At 50.9% G+C, this 18,089-nt stretch overlaps 1 protein-coding gene across 1 annotated transcript; it reads right to left on the reverse strand.

The window, feature by feature from the left end:
* Window positions 1-10,150: 10,150 nt before the first annotated feature.
* TXN2 (thioredoxin 2) lies at window positions 10,151-17,473 on the reverse strand. The gene is made up of 4 exons (XM_030960659.1): window positions 17,424-17,473; window positions 16,721-16,905; window positions 15,625-15,748; window positions 10,151-10,895 (listed from the first exon to the last, which is right to left on the reverse strand). Exons 2-4 carry the CDS (start codon window positions 16,903-16,905, stop codon window positions 10,779-10,781), a joined length of 426 nt encoding a protein of 141 aa, XP_030816519.1. The 5' UTR covers window positions 17,424-17,473; the 3' UTR covers window positions 10,151-10,778.
* Window positions 17,474-18,089: the final 616 nt, after the last annotated feature.

Raw genomic sequence — 18,089 nt, forward strand, 5'->3', positions numbered from 1 at the left:
CAGCCAGATCCACAAGCTCAGAAACTATGAGGGAATTGAAGTTCAGTTGAGGGCAGAAAGCCTCCTTTTCCGGGATATTGTGAATTAATTGAATTCAGTTGTGTGGCTGGTCAGAGGTGTTCTTATGGCATCCCACATGCAAGTGGTTGCAATCAGTATCTGAATTAAAGAATGCCTACTATCAAATATGTCCCATTACCAAAATCACAGTATCATTCAGGATAAGAGGTAATTTTGGAGATCTCCAGGTCAACCATCTGCTTGGAGCAGGACCAGCCTTAAAGTTAGATCAGGGTGCTTAGGGCCATATCCAACTGGGATTTGAAAAACTCAGAGGATTACAAATCCACCATTTTTACCTTCTTGTCCTTGAGCACATTTGGCAATGTGGCTTTACCTCCCACATAACCCCCACTTGGGTAGTAGAAGTCAGTGGTTAGACAGTCCCCCTCATGAGCTTTCTTGTCCCTTTGCAAACCAACCCAGGTCCCTCAGACCTTGCCTGTGTGTGAGATGGTCCAGCTCCCTTGGGCAGCTTCATACTTCTGCCCTGGAGCTGCTCCAGTTTGTCAGTGTCCCTCTTGCAAATGTGAAGGACCATCCTGAAGCAGCCTGAGGAGGGAGAGCAAGTGTCTCTGCCTGCTTGTAGAAGCTCCAGTCTTTGAGTGTGAGTGTTGGGGTGTGCCTGCACAGCACCAGCATATGTCCGTGTGTGTACACAGCATCACAGGGCAGCTGTGCATCCGCCTCTCGGTAAATATTGACTCAGGAGTTTAGGTCATAAAAATGGGTGCAAATTCACTCAAGGCCCTGGAGCTGTGGTGGTTTTTGTAAGCAGAGCTTTCCTGCAGGTGTGCTGTGTGAATGCCATCGACACTGAGTCCCAGGGATGTCTGTGCATGGTCCTCCTGCAGCAGCTCTGCACCTTAGCAGGCACAGATCCTCTTTCCCATTATTGTTGGAGAAGATGTTTACAGTCAGGTTTAAATCTGGTCAGGTAGCTTCTTGATTACTCATTTCTCAGCTATTACTCTGCTTCAGTAACCCTGAAACTCAGGGAGACAGGGTGTACCAGTCAGTAGCCATGTCTGGAAGACAACAGAAATCATTTTCTGCTCTGGTGATATTGCCAGAGGGCAACGCACCACTGCTGTGATGTCATGAGCATGAGGCACAGCCTTCAAAGCATTAAAAAAACCACCCATTACTGAGGGGGCCAACAGGTGTTTTTGAAGGAGGCAAATGAAAAAGGACACTTTAAGACTTTTATCTGCTTGCTCTCTTGGGGATATGGTAGGCAAAATGTTGTGTAACTGTGAATCAGCAGTGCCTTTTGAAATATTGGGGTTGTGGCTAAATGAGCAATCCCTCTGGTGTGTTCATAAGTCTTGGTACTGTGGTGATGGTGGACTGGGCAGGGTAGAGCCAAGGCTGGGCCAGTGACTGCCCCAAGCTACAGAGGCAGCAGCAGCAGCAGAAAGCCCTGAGGTGCTGGTTTTTAGCTGGCCACATCCACTCCTCATTTTACCGCAAGAACTACATCAAATCTCTGTCATAAGGAGCTTTGGTGCTATAGCTCTGGGTGCTTGGATGCCTGACACAGAAGGAAGAGGGGTGTTGGGTAAAGAACTCCTTGGTGTTAATCTCCAGGCTGGAGCTGTAGTCTTACACAGAAGAGGAAAGGAAGCAATGTAGTTTGCTATGGGGAATGGAGATGTAAATCTAGGTTAACAGAGGGTGAGGTGCCCAAAGGTCTGACCAGATCAGAGCCAGGCAGTTTGTTCCCCAGCTATAGAAAATTATTACAGAAATGCAATAAAACAAGGTTTTACTATAAGTCAAGGGTAATAATCACCAGCTGTTTATGTCACCCAGCTCCCTTTATTCTGAAATAATTCAAGGACTGCTTAGGTGGCATGAGGAAAAGATATTCAGGTCAGATTTGAAAGGCAGAATTTGTTTCAGGGATCAACATCTCCTTTTGAGACCCTTTTGTAAATACCAAAAAGCAAGGCAGAGAGGTGAAATACAAACTCAGCTGATCTTCCCTATCAGCTCCACATCTGGATCTACAGGACCCAGCTGGGATTCCCTGGGATGTGTTGGGACAAGAAGCTGTGTCTGCACCACAGCAACACACATTAGAAGGCCCAAAATATGTGCACAGCCACCATGAGCCATGGGACCTTGTGCTCTGCCTGGGCCAGGGTGGCCAGTCCTGCCCAGCTTGGCAGCCTGGAGAACCTCACCAAGGCTTATCTGGTTCTGTACCCTCCTCCCTCCCCAGACGTACCCCCAAGGCCAGGTTTTCCTGCTTCACCCCAAAGGCTTATTTTTCTTATTTTAAAACAAACAGAGTTGTGTCTGTTTTGATTTCTAGAAGAAGGTTAGAGGGAGGTCAGAGCTGACATCTGGGTTGGAGATAACATTCCCGTCTAATTAGCAAGCCCTGGATAATGAGGGCCTTCCTGTCCCATCCCCCTGCCCTGATGTGCGAAAGGACAGCCAGCGCAGGCTGGTGCAGAAATGGGGCAAGAGAACACCCTGTAGGGCAGCATTTCATCTTCTGGTGTCCCCAGCCCAAGCTCCTGGGCTGCTGATAGGTGCCCGTGGCGATGGCTGGAGGCCGCTCCTCCTTCATCTTTATGAGGACACCATCATTTATGAGGTGCTCAGCCTCTGCAGACTCTTTCCAAGGCATTGGCCATGGCTTTCCAAAGTGCCAACGGTGCTGCCATTCACCTCTCTGCAAAGCAGCGTTTATGGATTTGCACACTCTGCGTACTACCTGTGCTGCTGTGTGCATGACAGGAGAAGACACCGGGAGACACTATATTGGTGGGAGACAGATGAGATGCAGACAGTGTGGTTCCAGAAGCATGGCTGGGCTATCTGCTGCTCTCCCCTCAGTGTAGGGAGCTGTACATTGGCAGTTCCATCCCTGCTCTCGGGAACTGGGTCATTTATCAGGGCAGTGCAGCCCGCCGGGCTGACATGATGCAGCTGTTTGTGCACAGCAGTCCCACAAAGAGAAAGTGGCCATGGCCGGAGCCAGCTTTGGCTGGGATGCTGGGCTGGGGGGGGAAAGGGGCAGAAGTGCTGGGGAGACCCAGTTTGTGAGGCTCCTGCAATCTGCAGACATAGCCCCCTGCAGCAGGACAGGGAGATGCTGGAATAAGGCCTGACTCAGCTGGGACTGCGGCTCCTCGGCTGAATCATCCGAGTGCCTTCCCTGCAGCTCCCCCACTGCGGGCCGCCGGCGCTTCTGCAAAACCCTGGGACATTACAGGCACAGGCAAACGTGGCAGGGCTGACTGCTGAACTGAACTGCAGCCAGGTGTTCTCCAGGTGAGATAAGGACAGTGGGCTCATCTGATCCTTGGAAAACCCCGGCTGACACCCCTTAGCAGAGCTGGTGACACACCAGCCTCCTTGCCTCGTCAGCTCCATGGCAGAGGAATTTGCTGCCAGCAGCCTCAGATTCCGCCCTCAACGGAAATGCCACAGCCTGTTGATTCCTTGGAGGGGACGTGACCATCATTCCCGGCCTCAATATGAAACCCCAGGGAGGGAAGGAAAAAGGAGGCAGGGAAACAGGGCTTTGGATGTAACAGTGGCAGAACTTAGCCATCATGACCCCATTGCAAGCTGGAGAAACGAGGCTGGGAACAGTGCCCTTGGGTCAGTCATGTGCTGCTGGCCACCACAGGCTGGACACAATGTCACAGGGAGGCACAGCATTGTGGGGGAGCAGCAGAACAGAGAGATGACAGCAGCCTAAGGAGTTTGCTTGCAGACATGGCCACATGCTGCCAGTTTCTGTGCTGCAGGTTCCAATGAGACCAGCAGTGATGGGTCCCTCGTGTTCCTGCATCCTTTCATCTCAAGGGTGCTGCCAGCTTCTGCCTTCGTGTGCGATGCCAGACAGATTAAGAAAACCCCAGACATGCTTCCTCCTGAGAGTTGCCAAAAAACTGAGAACAGAACTTGATCCCAAGGTCAGGGAAAGGGGAACGAGAACTAAACAGGGTTCAGACAGGTACAAGGGGGTTGGAGTGCTGGGCAACCGCACAGTTTAGCATGAGAAATGCAGTAGTAGGTGTGATAGCAACAACTTTTAGTCTTTCCTGAGCTCTGTAAAAAGTTTCCATGCTCTTGCCAGGATTTTAGGATGAAGCCCATGGGACCTGCCTGACTGGGAAGGGGAAGCTGGATCTCCTCAGGTAGCGAGCTGAAATAGCTTAGGCTGAAGGATCAGCCCCTTGAGAACAGACCTGGCAAGCAAGAAGGAAGAATGTGGGGTTTTTTTCTTGTAGTTTCCTGCCAAAAACTGGCATAGCCGTAAACACAAGTGCTGAACAATAAGGTCTCCTGTCCCAGCAGCTGCTAAAGCTGTCACCTGGGAAGCTTCCTGCAATCAGCTAGTGGTAGGACAAAAAGGAGCTCCCACATGCTTTCCTGCAATCTGTCATATGTCTGATCTCTGTTCTGCTCAGTGCCTGTCATCCTCCCTTCCCCCAGAGCCATCTCACGCTCCAACAGGAGGATGTGATTATGAAGACCAACCTCTAGTGCGGAGCAGGCTCATTGTTCAGCCTTGCTTCTCCAAACAGCAAGAAGTGCTTCTCTTTATGGCTTCTGAATCACTCTATAGCCTCTCCTCAGAAAGTATTTCTCTTGGGCTGGTTCTGCAGGCACTGGGTGGATTTCCCTGGTGCCTCAGAGATCCACAGCCCTCTGCAGATCCTCTCTGCCTGCCACGTGTTGAAGCTCCAGGGCTTATGGTGACCAGAGTTGGCAGGAGACTGTCACTGGCTTCTTTTTCAGACCACTGCACCTTTCCAAGGCGTTAATCTCTGGGTCTGAACAGTGCCATGCTGGATCTCTCCTCACGGGTAAGTATTTTTAGAAAGTTTGAGCTCAGACTATGCAGTCACTTCTGAGCTATGCCAGGACAAAAAGAAAACAACCACTTCTGCCTGAACAATACCAGCACAGAACAAAAAGCCACTGTAAATGAAGTTTTTCGGCATCACTCAAAACTAGCCAAGCTTTGAAAGATGAAACTTGCAGTCAAAAAAAAAAAGAAAGAAAAAGGTTCCTAGTGAACAAGTGAACAGAAAGGGCTTTGACAGTTTACTTAAAAAGCCGGATTAAAGGAAAATGATGTTATATAAATACCAGCGAGCATGCTGGAGCTTGCATCACTCCTTCTCCATCCCGTCCACTGTGACAGCCAGAGCCAGGGCTGGGTTTGTTACCTGCTGCTGCCTGTGCCATGGCCCCACGGGTAAAGCCGCCTGCAGGGAAAGGAGCCCTGCAGTGCCCGCGCCCGCGGCTACGGGTGTGCGGGGAAGCATTATTGCCTCATGATGGAGCAAGATAGCAAGCCCGGGGCATGCAGCTCCTCTCCTTCCCAAGGCCATGAAGCTCCATGTGCAGGACCTGCCGGGACAAACACCCTCTCACTGACAGCTGTGTGGGGCTGGCATGGAGGAGCTGCAGCCACGCGGGTGACCAGAGGTCACCATCTCTGGAAAATACCAAAATCTCTGATGCATGTTGTACCCCCTGGATGACTTGAAGTCAGTGTTTCTGAGGACTCTCACTGCAAAAATTTCCTGTTTTTCAGGAAATTGCTCAACCACTTGTCCACTCGTAAGAGAGATGGAGCCAGGGTGCCTTTAGCAGCACAGTGAAGAGAAGCGTGTAGGGGCTCAGAAAGGTACAGGGAGCTCAGCTTTGCCTTGGGTGGGAGCAGGCTAGCCCCTCTCCTTTTCTGTCAACAGCTGCAGCTGCTGGGGACATCTGTGAGTCACAGAAACTCCTGGCACTCTTCACAACAGAGCACCAGAGTATGGGAGTAGATAAATGTGTATATATATACATATACACCTGTAGGGACCTTATTTCATGCAGGCCATGGAGAGAACCCATCAATTTTAGTGCATTTTTATTGTGACTTTTGGATCATGAGAGCCTAGGAAGTCAGTGTGAGGTGGGAAGTTGGATGCTGCCCTGTTGCCTTCCAGCTATCCTCCACCCTCAGGACACAAGCGGCTCCAATGTCCCCCTCTGGCCTCTCCTTGTAGGCTGTTTCCCTTTCTCACTTCCCACCCTGGGGCAAGGGACCCTTTGCCACCAGGAGGCAGCCACAGGGTTTCTCCTCACTCCATTCCCACTGGGATGTGGGCAGACCCATTTTCAATCTCTCCCTGTAGGCCTCTTGTCTTCACCCATTTGGCTCCTCTGGTCTAAGAAATTTGGGGTTTCCCTTGCTGCTCCTGCCTCCATCCTTCCCAGGCTGGTAGAATGCACAAAGAGAGAAAACAACCAAGCTCAGCACAGCAGCCACCTCCAGACTGCATCTAGCCTGTGGCTACTGCTTTCCTGAGTTGCAGTCTTTGGTTTTTGCCTGCAAAAGGTTTTAAGGGGTGTTGGAACTCAGCACATCCTTCTGAGTGTCCAGAGTTGCTGAGGACCCCGCCGAGGAGCTTGAAGACCTTGGCATGCTGCCCAGAACACCTGGGGATTTAATTTTGATCCTTGGAGCAAGTTACCAGCTTTGTATGAGGACATGAAAGTCACACAGGTTTGAATGGTGTAATAACAAAACGATCACAGAGTGAAAATGTAGATTTTAGGATTTTTGGTATGGGGGTTATGGGGACAAGATGGAGGAATCTGGGCATGTCTAGCCTTTCTCCTTTTTCTTGTTCTCCATTTTCTGCAGTGATGTTGGCACTTGGGGATTGGTTTAGAGTAGAAGTGCACTGTCTAACATAGGTGGTAGGTATTGGGAATTAAGTGTAAATATGATATACGTAGTTTGTACTATAAAAGGACAACACCGCGTTGGGGGCGGTCAGAGTGCTCGTGGCTGCCTTGCTGAGCAGATCTCGGCTGGGCAGAAAGAAAATTTTATAGATAAGAATTAATAAACAACCTCAAGACTGAAAAGAGAAGAGTCCAGACTCGTTCTTCAGTTGCACGGGCTGAAGCAGAGACATCCTACGCATCTTGGGGCAGCAATTATCAACAGCAACCCAAGATTTTACTTTATTCAAATTATTAAACTGTTCCTGTCTCAACTTTTGGTTTTGCCTTTTTTTTCCTCCTCATTCTCCTCCCCATCCCACCAGGAGAGGTGTGAGTAAGCAGCTGCCTGGTACTTAGTTGTCAGCTGGGGTTAAACCACAGCTTGAGCCTGGGTGTGTTGCAGGGGCAGGTAAGGAGGACAAGAGACTGTGTAACAAGTGATCTAGTCTGGTTTTGGTTTGGAAATCCAGCCTATGGTAGCTTTATCTTATCTTTTTATTGACTAGACTATTGCAGCTGCTGTTATTCTTTAACTTGCAGGAAAGTCACAGCAAATACCTGCCACCATTTAAGCAGTAGTTTTGAACAATACAGAGCTTAACATTGCTGCTAACAGCCTTGCAGGGCTGGAGAATTTAACTGCTGATTTTGTCTGAATCCTATAATTACTTGGATGAGAAAAATGAGGTGTGTGAGGGGAAGCTCAGAGTGATTAACAAACTGTTCGGGCCAACAGTCTGGCTGGGCCAGTGAAACACCCTGCCAAAGGCAGTGTCAGTGGGGGCCACTTCCCTGTTGACATGGAGCTGGTCTTTGTTTTCTTCTTTGCACAGGAGTAATCATATTTGTTGATAAAGCAAAGGATTTACTGGCCAGGCTGCCAAGGTCAGACCTCACTGGAAACAAAGTGGCCCAAACTTCAGAGGACCACATATACACAGCCCACATCATGCTGCAAGCCAAGCAACCTGAGTTTTCCATCCTCTACCAGCGCTTGAAGCTGGTCTGGGCATAGCACCTCTAGTAGAGAAGACAGCAAAGCTCTCCCTCCCTCCTTGCAGGTATTCACTATGAGCCAGAGCAGCTGGAGATGAACTCGGAGTTCAGCAGGCAGGCACAAACATCTTGGGGAAAGGAGCAGCTGTGTTAGGGCTTGATACAGAGTGTAAAGCCAACAGAAATGAATGGAAAAGCTCCGCTTGCCTGGAATCAGGCGCCTTGGACAAGGCTGTGAGGACAGAGGCACTATGCCTGACCCTTGGCGTTGGGTTCAAAACATGCATGGGGAAGAAATGTCGGCTTAGCTGAGTGTTGCTCCCCTTGGGAAGGCACCGACTGCCATGTACTCTTAAAATAGAAACAAGGAACATTAAGAGCTGAGAAAGCTGTTGTTAAATAGACAGGCTTGGGTAGGAGAGAGCAAATGCTTGACAGATCAGAGGAGGATTCAAAGTGCTTAACTCCAAAAGGGAAAACAAACTTCATCCTCACTGGAGAAACATTCTCCCAGCTGACATGGAAAAAACAACTACTCCTGAGGAATTACCCATGGCTTCAGCTCCCTTCAATCGGGAAAGGCCAACATCATGTTCAGGTGCCATGAAACTTCCTGTGCAGCCCCTCTTTAACCACTACATAAATACACTGCTGGCACTGCTTCCTGCTTGCACCTCCTGTTATTAACACCGCAGTGGGAATCCCTAAAGCCTTCCCCAGCAGTTGGCAAACAGGGAGCTGAATTAAAAACCTGGCAAAGAAAATATCCTTCTGCTCTGAGTCCTGTCCTGTGGTAGAAATCTTGCAGGCTGCTTGAGGAATCTCAAGCTGTCCCCAAACCCTTCCTCCTACTGTCCACCTGTTACACTGTTCTGAAGGATTCCCACAAGGCATCAAGTACGTGGGTCTTCAGCATTTATCTCAAAGAAACAGTTGTGGCTTTTCCATAATGCACCCTAAAGTGTCCTGGCACTTTAACAGCTGAGTGACACTTTAGCTCTGCTTTTCCTTAGAAGGAAGCAATAAAATAACTATTTTATACTGCCCCTTAATTACACAATGCAAAGTCACTGTGTTTTTTCCTGTTCTGTAGGATGGTAAGGCAAGAAAGTTGATTATTGTTGGGTATGTGACGCTGTTCCCCTACTTTTCCTGCTTGTGCAGGAAAATGGAGAGTCTTTACTAGAAGTGTTTACTGAGCAGGAACACAAACTGCAGGGGAAATTGCCCAGCCTGAAACCTGAGGAGGTCAGGAGCAGCACAGCCTCTGTGATCTATGGAATAAAATGAAATGCCAGTTTTTATTGATTGTAACTGACCAACAATTCTTTACCAGATTACATTCAAGTGACATCACCTCTAGTAGCATGCCAGCGGTGAGGTCAGCCCAGCCCCAGTGGGAGGCACGCACCTCAAGGGACCAGTACCACCTTGTGCTGTGGCCCTGGCTCCAGGGGGAAAGAAGCAGGTGGGAGCAGTGATGCCAGCCAGCTGCACTGCAGTTGCAGCAGGACTTGGATCACCACTCCCCTGGTTCCTTCAAAAGTCATAAATTGTTACTGCAGAGGTGCAGAAAAAAAATTACCTGGCTGCTCATATACCAGGGAGGTAAAATGGAGCAATGCCAAAGCAGATTTAAGACTGACTGAAGGAAACAGAAGCTGTGGCAAAAAAAAAAAAAAAAAAAAAGCAGCTTGTACATAGTTATTAAGCATTTACAATGTTCTCATGCAGCTTAGATAAGCAAGCTGGAATTAAAACAGTACAGTAGTCATCAGTGCTGGTGCTGTGCTCTGCCTGCAAGCTCAGGAGGAGGCTGGGAGCACTCAGAAGCCAGGTTGACATGAAACAGGTGTATGTGAGGAGAAGGAGGAGGAGGAGGTTAGAAGGGCTGAAGGCTGCTCAGATAGAAGCCCACAACTGGTACCCTTAGTCCAAAGGTCAGGGCAATTGAAGTCAAAAGGCTGCCTTCTGGCAGGGCTCACCCATGTGGCCACATTTAATTATTCACAACAGGGAGAGGGAGGCTCTCAGGCTCCACAGACAGGGGAGGGGAGAGAAAAGCACAGGGGGAGGGAGCACAGCTCAGGTTCCTTGTGTGCAATGAGCAGCTGTTCATCTGTGTGTGAGGTGAGTCCTCCCTCTGGCCCCCTGGATCCAGCAGCACACAGCCTACAGGCAGCACTGAAAGTCCCATGGAAGGAATACCCTATTTTGTTTTCAGCACATTACCTTTTAGTAGGGATCAAGTCATAACCTGCACTTTCCCAACCCATCATTAGAAACTGTGCTGCTGATACTCCCAACTCACCTCTCTGGACAGACAGATTTGTGAGAATCAAGTTTTATTCTCCCAGCTAGACAGCAGTGACTGATAAAAGTTCTCTCTGCTGCAGACATGCAAAAGGATATCTATAAAATACTTCTCCCTATTTTCTCTTATTAAATTATGATGGGAGCCCATGGATTTGTGGAGGAGTTGTACCTGTCCCATCAAGACAAGGACAGAGGAAGAGACAGGTTTCACAGACAAGGCAGAGGCATTCTCAGCTTTAAACGAACCCACCCAGGGCAGGTATGTACCATCATCTTGCAGGGAGCAGCTGCCCTCTGCTCTGGGCTATCAGATGTGAGGCAAAGACAAAAACATTCCTCCTCTTAACTCAGCAGCAGCAGCTCTGCACATCAGCTCTTGGCTGATAAACACAAGCTCCTAATTCCAGCCACATTCCCCGTTTTGAGAATAAGCAGCCCTGCTCCTCAGCGCCCTTTGCAACTACTGCTGCTCATGAGAAGGGGGAGAAGGAGGGAAGGGTTACAACATTTTCCATCTCCTAAGAACACCAAAACAGAAGAAACCCCCGGGTTGTACAGGGCAGGCAATTGACCTGCCCACAGCTCTCCCAGGCAAGGAATGCACAACATGGACGTGTCCAGAGGCAGAGGTACAGCCACCCTTTACTTCAGGCTCCAATGAGTTTCTTGAGGAATGCCTCCAGCTGATTCTCGTCCTTTATGCCCACAAATTTATCCACAACGTCTCCATTCTTCATAGCCAGCACAGTTGGCACTGCTGACACCTGGGGCAAGAGAAACAGGGAGACAGGTGAGCAAAGCCTGCAGGAAGCCACTGGCACCTGGTCTCCCAATGAAGTCTGAGGAAGTGGCTACAAGGGAGCTGAGCATGCACTGCTCTAGGGTAAGATGCTCACTCGCAAAACAGGCCAGCTGAGCTCCATGTTCCCCCTCTCTGCACTGACTTACACCACTCTAGTTGAGATAAGACTGAGCTGCCTTTTGACTTTAAATAAGACCCAAATGTTTAAAGACAAAACCACAACTAATGCAAAAACCATCTCCAGTACAAAAGCTTCTTCTCCTCCTTCCCTTTTGTCCTCTCATAAACGAACACACCTAGGACACATCTCAGACATAATGACCTTTGGACATTTTATGGCCAGGGTAGCATCAGACTGGACCCGTGTTCTTCTCCAGACGGGACTGCAGCTCTAATCCTAACCTGCCCCACCATTGCACAGGCAGATTTCCTGCTCATATTATGGCAATGACAATCCCCTCCAAGCCTTCTTCCTTTCCCCAGTTCTGTTTTCAGTTAATTTATCTAGTTACAAACCAGTGGTCATTCAGTACAGATCCCTGATGATTAGGTAAGAAGTGAAAAAGTTCCTCTGACCAGAGCTAGCAGGCAGCTGTGCTGCTCTGGGCGCTGCTTTTTTAGCTCAGAACAAAGTTTGCTGGGAATTATCCAAGAGAACAGTGTTGGAAATGACAACATTCCCCAGGGACTTGCTGGTTGACTGGTGACAGCAGAAACCCCAGGGACATGACTGAAAGAAGGAACAACCAGAGCTTGGAGAGCTGCAGCAATGGAAGATTGATCACATTTCTGACCCCACAGCTTATCTCTGCAAAGTCGTCCCCCCAAAACACATCCTGTCCTTATCTTGCCCGCTGAATCTTCTCCAGCCTGCAGGGCCTTCCCATGTGCACTGCCAGCCCTGCTGCCAACAAAGATCTGTAAATCCCTCTGGAAACCCATCAGAGGGCTGGCTTTTCTCCCAGTGGGAGCCTGAGATGAAAGGGACATTTTGTCTTCCCTTCCCACCCGGTCCCAGCCGGGCAGTCCAGCATGGCTCCCCACAGTGTCCTTCAGGGCTTGTACAGTCTCATCTGAAGGGATGGGAGCGTTGGGGCTGCTCAATGCACAATCTTCAGCTCCTCCTAGTGACTGCAGGGAGCAGATCCAGAGGGCTTGGGCCCCAGCACCGGCGATGGTGCCAATACATTCCCTTGTGATTTTGGGAGAGAGAAAAGATGCATTGCACTCAGCTGCTCCGTACCTGAGAAGGCAAACCTCCACTGAGCCTCCCTCTGGCTTGCACAGTGGGTTAATATTGAGCAGAGTTGCTCCAGTCCTATCCAAAAAAACAAGAGCTGGCCCCCGTTAGGGCTGGGGTGAGGAACAAGCAACTCCTGGAAGCTCTACTGAGAAGCAGCCAACACCACGTTGCCAGGCCCTGCAGGCTGACCAGCGCACCCACGAGTTTCACGTGGCCTTGATTCCTCTGTCTCTTTCCCTCTTTGTACAGGTGAACAAATCCAAAGAAAGAGTGGAAGGTCTGGGGCTGGTGCTGCAGAGCCAGATGAGAACTGGGGACACAGAGCAACTTTACTCTGCTCAGAAAAAATGATGTTTTTGTCAGCTTCCTTCCTGCCAGCTGCAGCAAGGGCAGCCTGTTAATAGAGCATGTACTTTGTTTTGCTGGTTGAGAAGCAAATATCATGGGAATTTCTAGAATGCAAAGTTGAGGGCACTTTTTCTTTTTTTGGGCCCCATCTGCACTGAACCTAAACAAACTTTACTCCTCCCTGAAGAGCATTTCTACAGAAAAATCAGTCTGCTTTTGATTAGTGTTGACCACAGATAAACAAACAAACATGCCCATCTAGGTTATTCCTGGCAACATCCATACCAAGGGAATTCTCCCCCATCTGAAACTTCTATACAAGCTCAGATGCCACACAACAGAGCAGGGGGAAGTATTTCACCCAGGCCTCTGAGTGAGGAGGTAACAGGACAGAGCTTCACTGATGAATGACCACCTCTGTACCCAGCAGCTCTCCTGAGCTGCCCACCCACAGTGGCTACAGAAGGGGCTGCCCTTTCCTGGTCACTGCACACAGAGGCAACTGGCTAAGGCAAGAAGATGAATCTAAAGAATTTTAAGAGACTGCAGATAAACAAAAGTATTTCTTCTCCCTTTCTGCTCTTGGGGCGAGAGGTCAGGAGCTGGCTGGAGCAGTGGAGAAAGGCCACAACCAGAGATGAAAGGTATTTGATAAAACAGGGAGTCCCCAGAGAAAACACTTTTGTGCTGGGCATAACCGGACAGCGAAGGGCACAGGGGACATTCCTAGTTGCAGGAAATGCATCCGTGCTTTGTGCTAAGCTGGGATGGCTAAGAGCCAAGGGCTTGTATAAAGGAATGTGCCAGCATTCCTCAGCTCTTCCAGGGGACCTCCCCCTCCCTTCCCCTGCACCAAGGAGGCTGCTGAAGAGGACATTGTGCAAGCAGGCAGCAAGCTGGGGGTGCGTATGTGCGTGGGCAGGAGAATAAACATGGATGGAGTGAGACTTCCTGGCAGCTCCTGAAGGAGTTGTGGGGGTGGCATGGACACTGAGAACCCCCAAACAAAGACTTCCTCAGCGTGCAGACATCTGATCCCCTAAAGAATGACTTTAAAACAAATGTTTTCTGATCCCCTCTAAACACCACCTGTGGTTTTCCTGATCCCTCACAAACACTCTGGTCCCTCTTTGATCTCAACTTAGTGCCTTCCCATCAGCCCTTACATTTCTCCTTACATGGTAACTTCCCAGAAGATGAAGCAAAACCAAGCACGTGCTCAGCACAGGAACAAAACTTCTGCCTTGGAAAGGATGCTCCAAACTTTGAAGATCTGAGCAGAAAATTCTCCCATCCCCCTACCTGTTTGCAGCTATGGTACTTGCAGACAGTCTAAGGACAGTGTTTTAGCCAGAGATAAAGGCCAAGACAAGAGACACACGCATCACTCCAAAAGTGGAGGAGGGCTTCTTGCAAAACAAAAACTTCACCATGTTTGTAAATAAGGTTCCTGAATGAACTGCTAGAGGCTGACCCTTCCCTGCAGCCTCAGTCCTACCTGCACACAAACACACAGAGTAGGCTGTACTCCCTCAGCACCCATGGGGAGAGGACACCCAGCACATTATCAAAGCCGCACAACTTGGGACTTTCAGCCTCTTTTCACAGACCTTTCTCTGCATGCACGCACCCTACTTGTCATTTTCCACTCATCTGAGATTATCCTCTTGTAATCTCAGCTCATTCTATCTACTAGAAGGCTTGAAACAATGCATGAATTGAGCTAATAATCTCTATTCTCTTCTCCTTAGCATGGTTGCTATCAGAGCCTTTCCTGCATCTATTAGGATTTATACACTTTCAGATCATCACTAAAAACACCTCATTCTCTTCAACTTCTCACCAGCACCCTCTGAGCTATGCATCCTTTTGGGCTTGCAGCAGCCAGCCCTGCTCAGGAGCCAGCAGCCATCTTCCATCTGCCAGCACGCTTCCACCCTGGAGAGCACCGGAGGCTCTCGTGCTGAGCTTGTGGGAACTGCAAATCATCACTGTGGCCACCAGCTGTGTGGGCACTCCACCACAGCACAGGCAGAAAGGTCTCCCCGGGGAAAGAGTGGGAGAGAACAAGCTGTTCCTGCTTCCGTCTCCTTCTGGCTCAGCAGGGTGCAGGAATGGCATCTTCTCCAGGCTCAATAAATTGACAGCTTGCTCAGGAGATAGTTCACACTTTTCAGGGCAGCTTGAGGAGCTTGCTGTGCTAGTTGTCACCCTGGGAGCAGGACTTCATCTGCAGAGGGGGAGCAGATCCATCTGCATGATACTCAAGTGAAAATGAAGCATGTTTTTCCCCTGTAAAATGTAACAGCAGGATGCCCCAACTCCACCGGCAGAGTGGTTGTTTGCAAGGAGAGACAACAGAGGCAAGCACAGCCCTCAGAGGGGCTTTTGTGTTTCTTAAACTACCTAACCACTGACAGAGGGGACAAATAAATGAATCATGTAAACTAAAGCCACGGCCTTCTCCAGTCATTCTGCTCCTTCCTGGGAGAAAGGCAGCACAGGGAACACACCCAGCAGTAATGTCACACACTAGTGCAAGCACCAAAGTCCTCCCCTTTCAAGAGCAGGACATGTGCTCTTGTTTTTTTTCTGACCTGGCTTCTACCTGTCCAGACAAAACTCACTGTGTCTCCTTGTGCTGCAACTTAAGGATGGGGACGTTATGACCCAGCTCGAGATCCTGAACAAGGAAGGGAAAGAGAGGCTGGCTGCACAAAGAACCACCTTCAGTAGCATGGCAGAGTGGGGTTTGTACCTTCACGATCTTGCCCTGCACCTGACCACCCAGCTGGCAGCAATATGCCATGTGTACTCCAGGCTCCTCGAAACTAGAGAAGTGTTTACACTCACAGCCACCTGCAAGGCCTAGAGACACCTCCCTGCAGAATCAGAGGTGGGGATGCTGGGCATGACCAGCAGAGCTGGAGCAGAGCCAAGCAGCAAAATCCACCTACTGCCAAGTGACCCAATGGTTCAGGAATCTGTAGGCTCTGGGCTTCCCCTCCCCTCCAATGCTGCTGCTGTACAGGCACAGTTCTCCTTAGGGAGGCACCTTTGCACTGCCAGCCAAACAAAGTCTGTGCTCTTCCACTCCTACCTCGTACTCGATGGCAAGGTCTGTGTGATCATCAATGTCCACCTTGGCCATCAGCACCTTCCCCTCCTGCTTGGCCACCAGCTTCTCTAACCTGGGACCAAGGATCTTGCAGGGACCACACCACCTGATGGAGCAGGAAAAGAGAGGACACATTAGGAGATGCAGGTGCAGCCATGGAAAGTGTGCTGGTACACCAGTGCCTTTACCATCACTGCTGCTCCACTCAAGAGCCAGCCTGGAAATACAACTCCTGAACCATGGCTTAGAAAAACACTTCTCTCACAAAGGAACTGTCAAAGATTAAGGAAGCTCTGCATCCAGTTTCAGGCTTCAATTAATTGTCCTCTCCTCCCTGGCTGATCCCAACTAGTGCTCACTGTGGTTTGTCAGTTGGTTTATTTAGAGCAGAAGTTTTTTGGCTGTTTTGAGTTCTCTTTGCACCAAATCAGCTGTAACAGGCTCACATAACAGTAACTGGAGGACTATGAAAATACGTGAAAAACCCAAAGATAATCAGTATTGTTAATAGAGCAGATAGCATCTAGGAATATTTTTACTAGGAGGGGAATGACAGCATTTTTATTGATGACAAATGCTGTCATTGGTGTCACTGTTATTAACACAAAAAATATCTGCTATAAAGAGCCTCAAGACCATGCAGCTTTAAGAGACATGGAATGATACACCATAACAAGGGTAAGGCATAGCAAGTGCAGAGCTCTCTGAGGATGTTGCACCCATGAAGCCAAACAGGGCAGGTATCAGAGCTTTTTCCTGAGGCATCTTTTGTAGAATGATGCAACACTGGGGCTGGGGTGACACCTGAGCACCTGGAAGGTGCAGCTGTGCCGCCCTGGGGAATGCCTTCCAGGCACTCCTGTTTGACACTGCTGCAGGGTGTAGCTGTGAGGGGAATGTTCATGGATTGAGCCTGACGAGCAGAAGCATCTTTCAGCACTGGACTCCACAGCTTGGGAGGCCCTCAGGCATGCCCCTCCATGGTGAGCCCGGAGTGCCACCACATCAGGAAAGCCACAGGGACACACCTGCACGGGTGGTGGTGGAGAAGGGTGCAAGAGCCACGAGTGGAACTTACTGCGCGTGGAAGTCCACCACAACGGGCTTGGGGCTGTTCACCACCCGGTCCTGGAAGTCGCTGCCATCCTGCACGTTGAAAGTGTTCCTGCGGCCGGCTGAGGTGCCAAAGGCCCTGCCGTGGGATGCCAGGGGCCCCCGCGTGGGGAGCGCCAGCAGCCGCTGGAGCGCCAGCCTCTGGGCCATCTGTGGGGAGAGTGGTTGTTGGGGCGGGTGCACCCCACGGCTGGTCCCACTGCAGCAGCGCCCTGATCCCAGTCCGCGCGGCAGGGCAACCCCCAGCCAGGAGGTGTCCAGGAGAGAAGCTTATAGGGTATGACGTGGGATTGCTTCCTGCCCAGCCCTGCCCCGCTCTGCAGCTCAAGCCCAACGGGCACGGGGCGCCCAGCTGGAGCCCGCCTCCTCCCCGTTCACAGGGAGACAGCTCCAGGCACAGGCTCTCCGTTTCGCTCAGCCCTGCGGAGCACAGCTGCCCCCACGGTCCGTCCCCCCACCCACCCACCCACAGGGCAGAGCAGGCCTGCTCCGATACCGCGGGGCTGCTTCAGCCCATGTCCCAACAGGTGCCACAGGGTCCCCGGGCCCCAACCCACAGGGGAGAACAGCCACAGAGGCCGGCGCCCCGTCGCTCCCCGAGCCCGAGGGCAGAAGGGAAGGGCCGGGAGGGCCCCGCTGCACACGCCGAGCCCGCGGCCCGCCCGCACCTTCGCGGCGCGGAGGTGACCCGCACACACCGAGCTCCCGCCCGCCTGCGCCGATTGGCCGCCGCCGCCGGAAAGCCCTACGGACGGGCCGGCCGCCCTCCCAGCCGATTGGCAGTCGACTGGAGCCGGGCACCTCTGATTGGCTGCCGCGCCTGTCCTTTAGGCCGCTTCGCCCCGCCCCTGGAAGGACAGGTGGGACGTGTCACGTGGGGCGAAGCGTGGGTGCTGATTGGCGGCAGAGCCCTCCAATGGCCGCAGCAGGCGCAGCACGTGGCGCGGCGCCGGTCCCCCCGGCTGGCGGCTCTTTTCAGCTGGAAGAGGTTGGGCAAAGTGCTGCGAGCTTCACCTGCCTTAAGCTTTCCTGGAAGTGCACAGCTCTGCAGTCCCCCCGACAGCAATTAACTCCGTTCCACAACGGGCCTGCACGGGAAGGGCACTGGGACCAACCTGCACCCCTGCACTCAGGGGTGACGACAGACCAGCGGGCCCATGCCACCCTCTCCAGCTGCATGTGAACAGGCACCATCTTCCAGCAGCAGCATTGCTTGCAGAGCCCAGCATTCTCAAAGAGAGCAAGAACTCCTCTGACACTTCCTTGACCTCTTCTGCTTCCCTGCCTCTCCAAGGAACTGAGGTTTTAGGGAAACAGCAGCCGAATTCAAAGGG

Source organism: Camarhynchus parvulus, chromosome 1A (genome assembly GCF_901933205.1).
Source record: "Camarhynchus parvulus chromosome 1A, STF_HiC, whole genome shotgun sequence".
NCBI lineage: Eukaryota > Metazoa > Chordata > Aves > Passeriformes > Thraupidae > Camarhynchus > Camarhynchus parvulus.